This window comes from Thermobia domestica, chromosome 9 (genome assembly GCF_964235325.1).
Source record: "Thermobia domestica chromosome 9, izTheDome1.hap1.1, whole genome shotgun sequence".
NCBI classification, from domain to species: Eukaryota; Metazoa; Arthropoda; class Insecta; order Zygentoma; family Lepismatidae; genus Thermobia; species Thermobia domestica.
This window is the reverse complement of record NC_137462.1, coordinates 155,783,961-155,798,638: the sequence shown is the minus strand read 5'-3', so window position 1 is coordinate 155,798,638 and position 14,678 is coordinate 155,783,961. Positions and strand designations below refer to the sequence as shown.

General features: G+C 33.9%; 1 protein-coding gene across 2 annotated transcripts in view; it reads right to left on the bottom strand.

Moving 5' to 3' along the window:
- Positions 1–14,678, bottom strand: part of Fas2 (neural cell adhesion molecule fasciclin 2) — an 858,867-nt gene that overhangs the window by 22,584 nt on the left and 821,605 nt on the right. For both annotated transcript variants that reach the window (XM_081772029.1, XM_081772030.1), the window contains 2 exons: positions 3,434–3,562; positions 1,140–1,206 (listed from right to left, as the gene is read on the bottom strand). In XM_081772029.1, coding sequence (XP_081628155.1) covers positions 1,140–1,206; positions 3,434–3,562 — 196 coding nt within the window. The remainder of the gene's footprint in view (positions 1–1,139; positions 1,207–3,433; positions 3,563–14,678) is intronic.

The window sequence follows — 14,678 nt, the reverse complement described above, 5'->3', positions numbered from 1 at the left end:
ATAAGATAAGGTAATGGGGACAGAACCCCTGTGCGCAAAGGCGCGGATCCTGGGGGCTGCGGACGGTCCAATGTTCATGTGGGCACCCATGTATTTTTGTCAGTATGTATTTTTTATTGTTATATGCATTTTTTATGAATATACAATATTTGGTATAATATGAATTCAGTTTGTCTTAAAATCCTCATATATGCCTTTTTAGACCCTTGTCTGCAACCAAACACACATCTGAATGCTCCCCCTCCCCCCGGCGCCCTTGCCTGTGCGAGGTAATTTTGCACGATTCTCTGTAGACCGTCCTGATGTACCAGACTGAAATTTCGGTGTGCTTTGGAACCTGCATATATGGAATGACCCATCTTTTATAATTTTGATGTTATTAAATGTTCGTATGTTCTTTAAGAGTAATTTCTGACACACTATTTTCTGAACCTAAGACCACAACAATTTCATTAATTACGAAAAATATTCTGCATTCTACACTTTCCCGATTTATGGACTCTCTTAGCTTTAGTCGTCTATTTATGTAATGTTCTCATGAAAAAGGTACCGGTAATATTTCAATATACTTAAAATTAAATGTTCAGTTATAAATTAAGATATCGGTTGTAATATCTCATAAATTAACGATGGTCCAGTAAGATAACTATCATGATGATCTACCTGTATGTAACATTGTGCTTGTTTGTGATTCTGTATAGCGTGTGCTGTGCATACCTTTAATGTGTTGAAAACAAGGGGAGAGAAAGGCAAACCATCACGACAGATAGAGCCCACTGAAAATGCAGTGTTGGTAGTAGCAATTAGTGCTTCTTACTAGATATATTTAAATGCTAGATACTTTTTTTTTTTTAATTTCTCCCAGTGTACTCATCTAGTATTTTATGCATTAATAAAATAAATTGCAAAATAGGTATTTATATAACATACATTATGTGTATTTCCATTATAAAATGATTTTTACGCTAATGTAGTTATACAAGGATAATTATTTCTTTTACTGTAAAACGAATCGCTGATTTCTATCGTAATCTTTAAGAAGAAAATTTATATAAACATTACATCTATGTGTTTATAGGGATAAAAGATTAAAATATAGAAATTATAAAGTTTGAAATTAGCGAAAAAAATATACGTACCTTCCACCTTTCGTTTCATCTCCGGCACCTTTTCCTCTTGCTTTCACACAAAGCAACATTAGTACACCTGTAGACATTAAAAAGCAAAGCTATCAATAGCGTTTAGCCACATGTGTAAGTACGTGTATACATACTTACAATAGAAATTTTCATACGGCCATATGTAAGTGAAAACAAGTATGAGTACTTATTATTTTCAAAATCATACACAAATTATACAAAGGATGAATACTAAGACTTTCAATCATTATTACGTTGTAATCAATATAAAAGACAGGAAAACTGAAAATAAAAGACTTCAAACAATCTTCCTTTTATGTTAGTATAGCCATCCAGTGGTAAAGATTGACGACTTGCCTAACGCTGTGGTATCCTCTTTCTTTTATTTTTTCTTTCTTTTCTTTGTTCTAATATGATTCAATAGTGATCGAACATATTAGCATTTTTTTTGTTTGTTTTTTACTTTTACTCAAGATAATTAGATACGTTAGATTTTGTTTCATTGTTTGCCCCAATAATATTCCATTGTTTGCCCCAATGGAATATTATGGTAGCCATAGAATCCTTTGATAATTTCAATACAGCAAATACAATACAGTACTTTTCTCCCAAATTCTGGCATTCTGCTTAGAATATGTCCGGACCGGAGATATATTATTTGTTTATACAGGCACTAAACGCAGATAAAATAAAGGTTGGCAATTGCTGATTAATTGTTCGTCTGAAGCTATATCAGAATTTCTGGTGGAAAAAAAAAAAAAAAGAACAAAGTAGATCACTGAGTGGAAGAGATTTATGAGTTCGTGATTTATTTAGAAAGTAAAATAATAAGCAATAATAGGTGCAGAGCAAAATGTAAAATTCTGAATAGCTTAGACGAAGAAGGCGTTTGAAGGAAACAAGAACTTCTGAATGAGAATATCAGTACAGAGCTAAAGAAAAGGCTGACGAAAGCGTATGGAGTGTGGCGTTGTATGGATGCAAGGCATAGATTCTACGGAAATTAAAAAAAAAAAAGATGAATGCCTTTGAAATGTGGTGCTACAGAAGAAAGTTGAAAACGACTTTACTGGAACTATTTTCGAAAAAAGATATAGGATGATTGAACACATTAAGAGATATGAAAGAATCACGTTGATGGCTACGGAGTACATAGAAGAAAGACGTAATTGAAATATACAGACCAAATGATTAAAAATGTAGGGGAGAAAAACTATCAGGAAATGAAAAGTCTGGCTCAGGATACGGAAGAACTGTGTCAAACCAATCCAGAGATTGCTGACGCAAGAAGAAACACTGCCAAAGAAGAAGATAAAATTAGGATTAGTAATTAGGTTTTTGGGCATTCTGCATCTATGAGAATATTTAGTCCGTCACATATGAGGGATGACGTCTTTCGGGGATTACACTACCTGGGGAATCGGGGACGAAGAAGGAAATGGGTAAGGAAGGAAGCGGTCTGAAACCATTATGTGAAGTACCATTCCGACATTTGCCTGGTGTGAATAAGGAAAACCCAGGAGATCTTCACTCAGGATAGCTGGAATGAATAAAAATCTTTTCACAGATTTTATACCGAGTGTCCCCACCAGGAATCAAATCAGGGACTGCTCGCATCAAAGGCGAAGAAGATAGATATAAAATAATCAGTGGTATCCTATTGTCATAAACACAATCGAATAAAGTAATTTAATTTCTTCATCCAGTTGCATTTATTTATTTTATTTATTTATTTATTTATTTATTTATTCAATTTTTCTGTGCAACTATCAACTTATTTTTCTCACTTTTCTGTTTACTGTCCAGTATTTTAGTTATTGGATTTTTTAGTTTATGCAGGAATATACTGAGTAATGCACCATGTATTTCGTGTTATTTAGAAATATAATTGAGGAGTGTACATTTTTAAATATGTGAAAAACTAATCTGCATGCTTTAATTAATTTACTCTCCAGTAAAAATTAAAGATTCATTTTTAAAAAAATAATTGACAGGACACGGTTCATTTTACATGTAATCCTCCGAAACTTGTTATTCATAAAGCAATAACGCATGTGTTGTATACGTTAACACTGCTCCCTTAAAAATACTGAATGAGTAATTCTTTGTCGTGTTTTAATTCAGAAGTTTTAAATCCATATAGATCACACATAATTTTCATAAGGAGGTAAAACCGAACAAATTGCTGATATTGCTTACTTTGCAATCGATACTATAAATTGAGGTAGTTTTTCTTTTTTTAATCAACAAGTATATCTAAATACATCACTAAAATAAAAATAATATTAACTTGCCTGTTTTATTCACAAAGTAGCATGATATATCCACAATGACCAGTATCACAAATAGTGCTGCAACTACAATACTGATGATTGCTCCACTGCTAAGAGCTGTGTTATCCGCTAATTGCTGGGATTGTATGCCTGAAATATAGGATTTTTAAATCAGGTATGTATAATAGAAAACTTCACTGTAAAACTGATTAACAGTAATGATTAGTGTTAAATAAAAAAACACGTATGGAAATTTTGGTAATTCAGTGTTGTGTTTTTAGTACATTGTAAACAAAGCTTTACATACTGTGTTCATGAAACAGTTTCAATAAAAACGGAATAGTACTTGGATCACTTTAGGGACATTAAATGCTCTAACACAAAAAATCTCCGAAAGGAAACCCATTATTAAAATTAGAAATGGCTACTTAAACGAATCATATAAACAATTTGATTATCATTCGACACTTTGCATATGTTATAAGAAGAACATAACGTTCGTGTTGCTTCGTGATCCTTATGTAGTCGTACAATGCTCAAAAAAAGGTCAATGAAAACGATGAGCATTTCCTAAATTATGCATCAATCGGAGAAAAGATACAAAATTTATGGTACATTATAATATTTATGTTACAATGCATTTATTGCCTTGAAAGTTATCTTCAAGATTAGTGCATTTTTTGTCTTGTGATTTGTGGTAAATGAAAGAAATGAGTAAATAAGATAAACTGAATAATTACTAATTGATACGATGAAATACATATCTAGTTAATAAAAATCCTCATACGTTGTAACATTCAAAAGACAAAATCTACAACTGTTTCGAATCACTTTCATCTCTTTCTCAGCGCATCTAAAGAAAACTGTTGCTGCATAAAGGACAACAAGTAACAACTTTTCTTTGGATGCACTGAGGTAGAGGTGAGGAGTGCCTCTACTTTGTGCATACTTATGTCTATCCGATATTTTAAGTTATGAAATTTTTTATTGAGAAGAACTGAAGTGTTTTCCTTCTGTAAGCAGAGAAAATTGTTATTCAATGCTATTTCTTTCATTGTGCTCCCTATCAAAACTCAATATACATTCACATATTTTCTCCTGATATTATAGTAAACATGTCAATTTGTGATATCTTTTTCTCTGTTCACACTTTAATGTACGCTAAGCATATATTCCTAATTTTTCTAATATATAAAATAGTCAAATGCCGAAACAAATTTTATCTTATTAGGTTTAGTGTTGTAAATAAATATATGTTACAGAAGTTTGGAAATAGCTATTTTTTTTAAAAAAAAAAAGGAAGAAAAAGTTTAAGCGAAATGCTAAAATGCCAAATTAATGACTATTTACAATTACATATTTGTACACGCATTTCATAGTGAACTTTTTCCATCACCTCGCATACCACCATATTCAACATTGACAATGATCATTGTTAGAAGCAAACACTATTTAAAATTGTAATGGACGATTGAAATAACCTTTCAGTTGTTTGAACACAATTTTATTTTTACAAGATCAATTAATTTGTCTTTAGTATAGTTAGAAATCAACATTTTAAAATAATACTATGGAAGTGCTTCATATATAAGTTGTTGAAGAGAAACGTTTTAGAAGGGAAAAAGTTATATTTATCTCTAAAATTTGTTTGGTATCTTTTCATAAAACGAGGGACAGCCAAAACGTTCCCGTAATTCCGTTGTAACTCTTTGTTACCACAATATAAGTATACACACTCACTTAACCGCCTTCCAAATAGGCTCCTTGAGAACACACACATTTCTTCCACCGCTCTTGTCGTTGCTGGAAACAACGCTAATATTCTGTTTTGGTATGTTCTGAAGTTCAGCCGTCGCGTTGGTTTGGATGTCTTCTACGGTGGCAAAACGGTTACCTTTGAGGCCCTTTTAGATCTTGGGGGAAGAGCCAGAAATCCGCTGGTACTAAATCCGGTGAGTAGGGAGGTTGGTAGAGGAGGATTTTTGGCTCTTCCCCAAGATTAAAGAGGGCCTCAAAGGTAACCGTTTTGCCATTGTAGAATACATCCAAACCAACGCGAATGCTTAACTTCGGAACATACTAAACCAGCGGTGCTTGCAGCAATGGCAGGAGCGGTGGAACTAGTGTGTGTGTTCTCAAGGAGCCTATTTGGAAGGTGATTAAATGAACGTGTACTGTACCTATATTCTGGTATTAAATAGTACAACGAAATTCCGAAAACTTTTTGATTTCCCCTCGAATATTCGATTTCTCAATGTAGAATCCAACAATATGTTATACGTTATAGATAGGGACGTGAAGTTTTCGTTTTAACGAAAACTTGACAAAGGCAAAATAAAGTATATAGATATACCTAAATATATGATAGAAGGCCGTTTTTGGTGTTTTTAAAACGCGAAATAACGCGAATTTGGTACTTTTTTTTTTTCAAAGTAACACCGAAATCCACTGCATAAAGCGATAGATTCGCGAAATTGTCATGTTGGCCGGTAATAGTAATAAAATAACACAAGTTTCCTTTGCAACTAAATGTGATTCACAGAAGACCATCAGTCCTGTTATTTTTAGACCGGTTGGTCAGTGAAGGTTTGCCCCCTGAGATTTTGCTGCCTGTCCTCTTGAAGCAATATCTTTGCCAGCTTCCAACATTGATTCTGAAAGATATTTTTCAGAACATAGTTCCGTAGTTACGGTAAAGAGGCAAGACCTTAAAGAAGAAAATGTGGAAATATTGACAATTTTGTCCTTTGAAAAATAAGAAACATTGAATAAACTATAAATTCGCCGTTAGGGGTGAAAATGTGTGTTGCGTTTTAAATAAGTATATTGTGAATTATTGTTTTCTGAAGTGAAGAAAATGTTAAGAAACACTGCAGTGTGTTTTTAATCGATAGATGTATTAAAATCATACATTAAATAAATCCATGTTTAGGAGGGATATTAAGCCATTTTTTTCCTCAGATGGTACGTTCAAATATATAATTTATCCTTTTAAATTTAAGATGTCAACATTTAAAACTATTCGTTTAATTTTAAAATTTTATTTTATTTTAATTAGCTTTCACAGGCCACTTGCTCTATGTTTACAATATACTTGCTTTGCAAAACCATTACAGAATAAAGCAAATACCCCTAGTTGCTTATTTTGGGCAAAAATAACCGATTTTAGGGATAAAGTAAAACGAAAACTTTACGTCCCTAATTATAGATCAAAAATGAAAAATTCTTTGGGCGATTGAATTAAAAAAGTCAGTGTCAGCTAAATTATATATAAAGCGTTAGTGCAATGCGATGTTTGCTGTTCAGCAGTTCGTCGGAACAGTACATAATGAATTTAAAGGCTGATTCCTTGACAATGGGCAAAATCTTGGCAATTATTTCGCTACACAGCAAATACTCAAGGAAATGTTAATTTTATTCTTTGATGTCCTTGATAACATTGCTATCTTTATTGTTTCATATTTGTAAAAGTTTAAAAATGTGAGAAATGAAGGAAAAATTACTAAACACGCTTTGATTTGGAAGGAGCAATAGATAGATATTTATTTGTTCTATATAGTAAATGTCTTATCTATATCATTATTAATTTTTCCTTTACATCCTGCATTTTACACATTTCGAATGTCGTTGTTTCAAACAATAACAGATCAGTTGCAGAGAAAAAGCTGTAATCAGCACGTAAATAATAATTTATCCTTAACACTATACTGGTAGCAGCGTACATATGGTACATTCAGAAAATGTCTTGGTTTACAATTAACATATAAAAAGATCATTCTTCTAAATGAAGAGAAGAAAAATGTATAGTTTTATTTCAGCAAAATGTACTATTGGTAAAACTATTCCAATATTAAAACTATTTTTTTTTTTTAGATTGGCCTATCTATGGATTTGGAAATCCCCACTCCTGACAACAAATCTTTTCAGCTAATGGGATAAGAATATACGAGAATTATGCTCATTGTGCTGTTAATTACCAGTGGAGGCTCTTAAGGAACTCACACAGTCAAAAATCTCAATATATTTCGCTACAAACTAAGGAAAGAAAACTTACCATATATATATATATATATATATATATATATATATATATATATATATATATATATATATATATATATATATATATATATATATATATATATATATATATATATACTAATCCTTGTATACAAGAATTGTACATTAGGTAAGCTTTTCCTTTTTTTTAGTTTATTCCGATAAAATTGAAAATTTAGCCGATGTGATTTCTCTAAAGAGCTACCACTAGTAATTACTATATAGGATATGCAACCATGTATTATTTGATTGTATAATATTGTAATATTTGTCTAGTCTAGTTGCATTTTTATATATATAATGGTGTGGTTCAGTTGATAACATTTAGAGAGAATGGGCTTTGTTGAAAAACGAACACTATTATCATTTAACCGTACCTTTCTCAACATGGAGGCGTGGAAGGAACATCAAATGTAGAATGAATCTGGCAACTATCACAGTAAGAAGTTTTAAGTTGCTTCAATCAAAATGTATATACAAAGTGTAGTACTTTTGATTAGCACTGAAATACGAGACTTGATTGAAAAGTAATGCCTCCATGGCTATATCTTTTGTCAACCGATTTTCTGGATTCCTTTTATATCTGATAGCTACATGTGTTCTCTGTGCAATTACACTTGTTTCCCAGGTGTCATTATTGTACTAATAACTTTTTAAAAAAATGGAGACAAGCATGAAGATTGAAGCAGTGAGTCCTCATTGAGTTCTTGACAGCTGAGTGCAGTGAAGCTTCCAGATTTATTGTCGAATGACAGCTGTTTACGGTAATGCTATCGTTGATGTCAGTATGGTGAGACGGTAGGCTAAGTAGTTGAAAGAAGCAAATCCGGTTACTTGTAGTAGGATCCTTGATCAATCCCATAGTGGACGACTCCTCACCGCATCAGGTGAGCAACATCGAAATCGTGTCGACGAAATGACGCACAGTAACCGTTGAATCAAACAACGAAAAATCACCACAGAACTCAGCGTTTTACCAAGAAGGAGAGCATTTTATCGTAACTGGGGTATCACAAAATGTAGGCTTATTGGAACCCACGGATGCTGACGCAAGAACACAAAGTGCACAAGAAAATTTACCAGTATCTGCTTACCCGGTACAAGTGTGAGGTTAAGGCCTTTTCCCACCGCATTCTCTTGGAGAACGAATTATGGGCGCATCGTTTTGACCCCAAGAACATGAGACAATCGTTGGAGTACCGCTGTAACACATCTCCCAAGAAGTTCAAGTTGGTCCGATCTGCGGGGAAAGTCATGGTGACTTTCTAAAAGGATTTCCAGGTTGTCGTGCTCATTGATTTTTTGGAACAAGGAACCAGGATAAATTCTCAATTCTATGTGGAAACGGTGAAGGCGCTCCGCTCATGGTTACGCCATGTCCCGAGGGGTTTGAACTCTATTCTGCACCATGACAACATTCACCTGCACACGAGTCGCGAAACACAAAACGGGTTGTAGCGCCTGCAGTTCAAGAATCTACCACACTCGTCGTACAGCTCCAACCTTGTACCTTGCTACATTCACCTCTTTCCAAAAGGTGAAGGAACACGTTAAGTGACATCATTTTGACGACGACGACGAGGCGAAAGCTGTCATTCAATTGTTGTGTCGACAATAACCACCGGAATTCTTCACCGACAGATTTATCCGACTAGTCATGCGTTGGCGAAAGCGATGGGGATTATGTCGAAAAGAAAATAGTGCATTACATACAGGACAAATTACTTATTAGGTACAAAAATAAGTTTGGAAATCGGTTAATAAATAAAAAAGTTACAGCCATAGAGACTTTTCAATTAAACCTCGTAAGTCAAATTTTGATAATCCATTCGCTTAGGTCAGAATTCTGTTGTTCTCAGAGAATGTGAAACTGTGTGACTGTTTAATCTAATCAATAAAGAGCTCAAAATGGTGCTAAATGCCGATGAAAGGAAAATCACATTTGAAATAATTTTGCGACGTATAGAAAAATACATTAAAACTCTAGTTATTAAAATATTAAATACTTATTTATCTGTTTCGATAAAAAAATAAATCCAGATATAAGCTTCTATTCATTCTATTAAGAACTACATTGTTAATGGAAAGCATGCTATATTAGTTTCAAAAATTCATCTTGTTAAATCTAGTCTCTGTGTCAGACTTAGAATCCACTATAAAATATCCATATAATGTAATTTCTGCACCTTTTGGGCTTTTTAAAGCTAGGAATCATAAAAAAAATCTGCATTTTTTGGCGTGCGATCGCAAGTCAATTGAAATATATTAACAAAGGAGTCGAGCGAAGACAAAGCCCCAATCACTAAGTCATATTTATTTCAGCCATTGCTAATTACGTGATTATATATCATATATACACTATGATATACATATCATCGTTTTTCTTCAGCTCTTAAATAATACGATATAACTGGCAGGAGAAACTGAGCAGATCTTTGATACAGCATACTTTTCGCTCTATATATTATAAAAGCTAGTGACGAGACTTTGGAGGAGGACATTTTTGCAATGGCTTATTTTCGTGTACCTCAACAAGGAGATACATATAAAATCTTTGAAAATACTGTTATTTCACCTGAAGCCATCAAGCTAAATAAAGCTTTGGTTCGTACAGATGGAGAACTAAAGATCAGGAACTATTTAATTAAATCCACCTCTCCAAAGGAACGAAAGTACTTTCCCAAGTGAGATTTCCTGCATCCTATCTGATCTTTTAAAATAATTTTCTCATTATAAACACTTAGAGCATAGTTCTTGTGAGAACCATAAATCTGCATCCGCCAAACTAGAATACTTCAGAAGAGTAACAAAGAAAGTTCTCATTGCAGCGGATGTTAATGTCATTTGGGGCACACAATGTACGTAAGTAGTCGGGATAGTATTGACCAGTGAGGAAAACTCAAAGAACTAAAGAACCTGACTCTCTTTTAGACTAGAGAGGTTAGGTTTGAACCTATTCAGTGAGAACAATGAGTTCTATTCCGTTTGCTCTCTCTCTCCTATTTGTAAACACATTTATTAAATAGTTAAGTTAAAATCGCAAATATTTCGTTCGATTGCCTTTCCCTTCAAAAAAAAAGAGTTCTAGGCAGATTATTATTCTTTAATTTTTTTTCAGACTATTCTCTACATGAGTTCAGGCTTTTTATTATTATTATTATTATTATTTTTAATAAGTTCTACAGTGCAACTCTTAGGAAGGGTTCCTACCTATGATGACTAAATGGTCGACATTACTTTTTACATGGATATCCTGAACATGCCCTTTGGCATGAAGCCAATAGAAACTTTACAACAATAATGTGGTTCTTTTCGTAGCATTGGAAACTTTTATTGCGTTTTTTAAGCTGAAGGGGTATAAAATATTAATTACAACTATTCAAAAGGGATAGAACATTTTGTATTTCCTTGACTATACATTAGAATAGCGCTGTCTGTTAGAGAATGACGAGGAAAACACACAATATTTGTATATTGACCATGGTGGAAAATCTTTCCTCCTAACGTTCTTTTTTCTTCTTCTTCATGGAATTGTAGTGTCGTTAGTCACACACACTGATCGTTATCACAGTTTTTTTTAAAAAAAATATGTATACAAATCTGATCAACGTTCAATGTATTGTACTATACTAAACAATAGTTTCGTCAGTGTGCAGTTATGAAGTTTACAAAAGCAGTCATGTTACAGCGTTTGCTTTCATCGTGTGTGTTCGCAGGTTTATTGCCTACTTGAAGAGAACTTACGTATAAACTTATACATATCAATTTAATGGAAACACCCGAAAGAAGTGCAACTTATCATATTAATATAGCGTTGGGTAACCTTTCGCCCTCAGAACAAATCTAATACGATGTGGAATGAAGTCATTGAGGTCATGAATGGTAGCACGTACGATATTACACCATACCACATGCAATACACCACTCAGTTTCATGAGAAAGGATGAAAGCGGAAATCGGCGTCGGATTCGTGTTTACGAAACGGACAATAAAGATTCAATAACAGTCCGGGGATTTGGCGGATCACGGGAATGTTCAACTTTATCCCAATGTTCTCCAAACCGCACTGCAATAGCTTCACCTGTGTGAATGGACGCATTATCATCCTGGAATATGGCGTTATTGCTCGGAAATAACATCTGAGCCGTAGGATGCACATGTTCCCTTAAAATGACATAATCATGAGCAGTGGCGCCACTAGTAAGGGTCAGCACACAGCCTACTGAAAACCAGAATATTGTAGCTCACAGTATGTTTCATGGTTTGCGGAGACACTGCAGATCATACGCTTGTTTTGGCATTTCCCACACGAACACGACCTGTGGTTTGAAAAAAAGTTAACTATGACTCATCTGATCATATCACAAGTTTCCCGTTAATAGCGGTTCCGGTTCGTATTATATGTTCGTGACACCATTAGTGTGGTACAAAAGCGTTGTAATCCCATATCAGCGGTTTTGCCCATGCAACCCGACCCCGTATATCCATGTCATGTAGCTCGCGGCGGACTGTGATTGTCGACACAGGCTGTGGGAGGTGCTGCTTGAGTCCCTCTGTCACTTGCGTCACAGTCACACGACTGTTCGAATGATAATCCGCTTTATTACCTGGCGGGACCTATGGCTGAAAGTTTTCTTTTGATCACTGTTCCTCTTCGTCGATATAGGGTTTGTAGGTTATCATCACCTTGGACACTGTCCCTCACGACACATCTAACATTCTTGTCACTTTCACCACCACATAACCGAGCGTTAATTATTTGTCCTCTGTGCGAATCGAAGAAGTCGTCCACTGTACACTATCACCGTCTGCTCAGTTCACTGCATACTTGCCTTCTACCACTTCTCGCATAGTACGGAGTTTCTCCTAATATAGAACCACAAACAGCTCGGTCCTACGGTCCGCCTAATCGTTGCCAACCCAGAAGTGTTTCCATTAAATTGATAAGAATATATGTCCTCAGATATGGTTTTTAAAATATCGAAATATAAACACCATTCAAAGTATATTAATTTCTTAATTTTTTCATAGGAAGGGAGACACCTTCCACCAAAATATATCTGAATAAACTTTCCACTCCACTTTAAATGTATACTTCATCTTTTATGGTTTCATCATTACATAGTACAATCGCAATTCGTCCATAGTGACTTTGTTTACCCTAATACTTTTTAGTTAAAATAAATCTTCAACACATATTAGCTAGAAATTTACTAATGTCATAATGAAAAGCTTATTGTGGATATATTTCAGTATAGTGTTGTAAAGGTTTGGGGAAAAAAAAAAAAACGGAAATTTTGGGTAAAAAAAAGTGTTTTGCCGTTTTTTCCCGAGCTTGGGAATAAACGGAAAAATTGGGAAAAATTAAAATTTTCTAATATTTTACTACATTATGCTTTTAAAATCAAAACTATTTTATATTTACTAGTTTATATTTACTACTAGATAGTAATCTTAACTGCCATATTTACAGTTAAGATCATTGAGTAGTTATGTTTCTTGTATTAGAATAGGGAAATTTTGTGGCAACAAATATATTTGTACCACTCCTTTAAAGTTAGCACCGTGATAGAATGGAGTTATGGCTACAAAAAATCCTAAAATATAATCCTAGTTAGATTAATTAATATCGAAGCATTTAAATTATCTTCAGTAATCTTATAAAGTTACCGTTTTATGGCAGGGAAGTGTTAAAATAACAGGGCCAGAATCATTTTAGTTAATACCAGTATGTTAAAATCAAATATATATTTTATGGAGATACGTATCTTCCTTGTGGTGTGTAAAATTTCCGGAAATTTTGAACCCATTAGAAAAAAATCTTTTGTTTGGAAATATTGGCAAAACCCGGAAAATATAATTTTAAAACTGTTTCTTCGCCTGATACTAATCTTATTTGCTGTAACGTGTCTGCAGCATATATACACAACGTATTTCGCTAGCAGGAAAAATACTTAAAGTAACAGCTTTTAATTTTACTTTTTAGTTTTCTGATTTCATAAAAATTCCTCTTTATTATTTGTATATTTTTCGAACAACTCAAAAAGAGAGAGAATCTTATTTACATATACACACACATACATCGCACATGTGTGTAAATTTCAGCAGCGACAAATATATTAAAGAATTTAACATGTGAAACTTTCGTTCGTTATTATTAAAAACTAACAGAATACCCATTCTTCGCACGGGGAGAATATGTTTCATTTTGGGTATAAAGGGCACCAAAACTGTCACCAATGAACTTAGGGACTCCAAAAATAATGAATTCGACACTAGTATCAGTCATTTTCAATTAGTTTTACGTGTCACCCTTTCCCCTCCCCTTAGGAATATCTAATGGGGACTGAATTTGGATTTAAACGGCATTGAAAATGTCACTGTTCATCTCAGCCACCCCGAAAACTATGGATTTAACACTAATATCGGCCATTTTCAGTCAGGGGCGTCATTTAGGGGGCAGGGAGGGCCAATTGTCCCAACCTTAGTTTGAGATTTATCAATAAAATAGTAGTAAATCCGTGAAAAGTGCGAAATACTTATATCAAGGATATTGCCCTCCCCCCCCCCCACCAAGCAAAAGCTGAAATGACGCTCCTGTTTTCAGTCACTTTTATATATCTCTTCCTACCCAAGTTGTGGGCCTGAATTTGGATTTAAACGGCATCGGAAGTGTTACTGTTCATCACAGCAATCCCAAAAACTATGGATTCGACACTAATATTGGTCATTTTCACTCATTTGTATATCTCTCCTCTCCCCCGCCCCCAGGTCACTGTGGTTAATTTGGATTTAAACGGCATTACAAGTATCACTGTTCATCTCAGCAACTGCAAAAACTTTGGATTCGACACTAATATCAGTCATTTTCGATCATTTTTTTTTAAATATATATATATATCACCCCCTTCCCCTCCCTAAAGTTTAAGCGTTGAATTTGGATTTAAACTGCATCGGAAATGTCACTGTTAATTTCAGCGGCCCTGAAAACTATGGATTCGACACTGACATCGGCTATTTTCAATCATTTATATATATATATTCTATGTTGAAAATTTTTATCGAGATCAGTCTGGTGGTTCAAAAATATAGTCACTTTCATTTTCATCTATGTAGATAATTTGTCGCACTAGAAAAAAGGTATTTGTTTATCTACAAAATTTTGTACTTAAAGTTTATATTAAAGTTTGTATTTGAATATTAAATA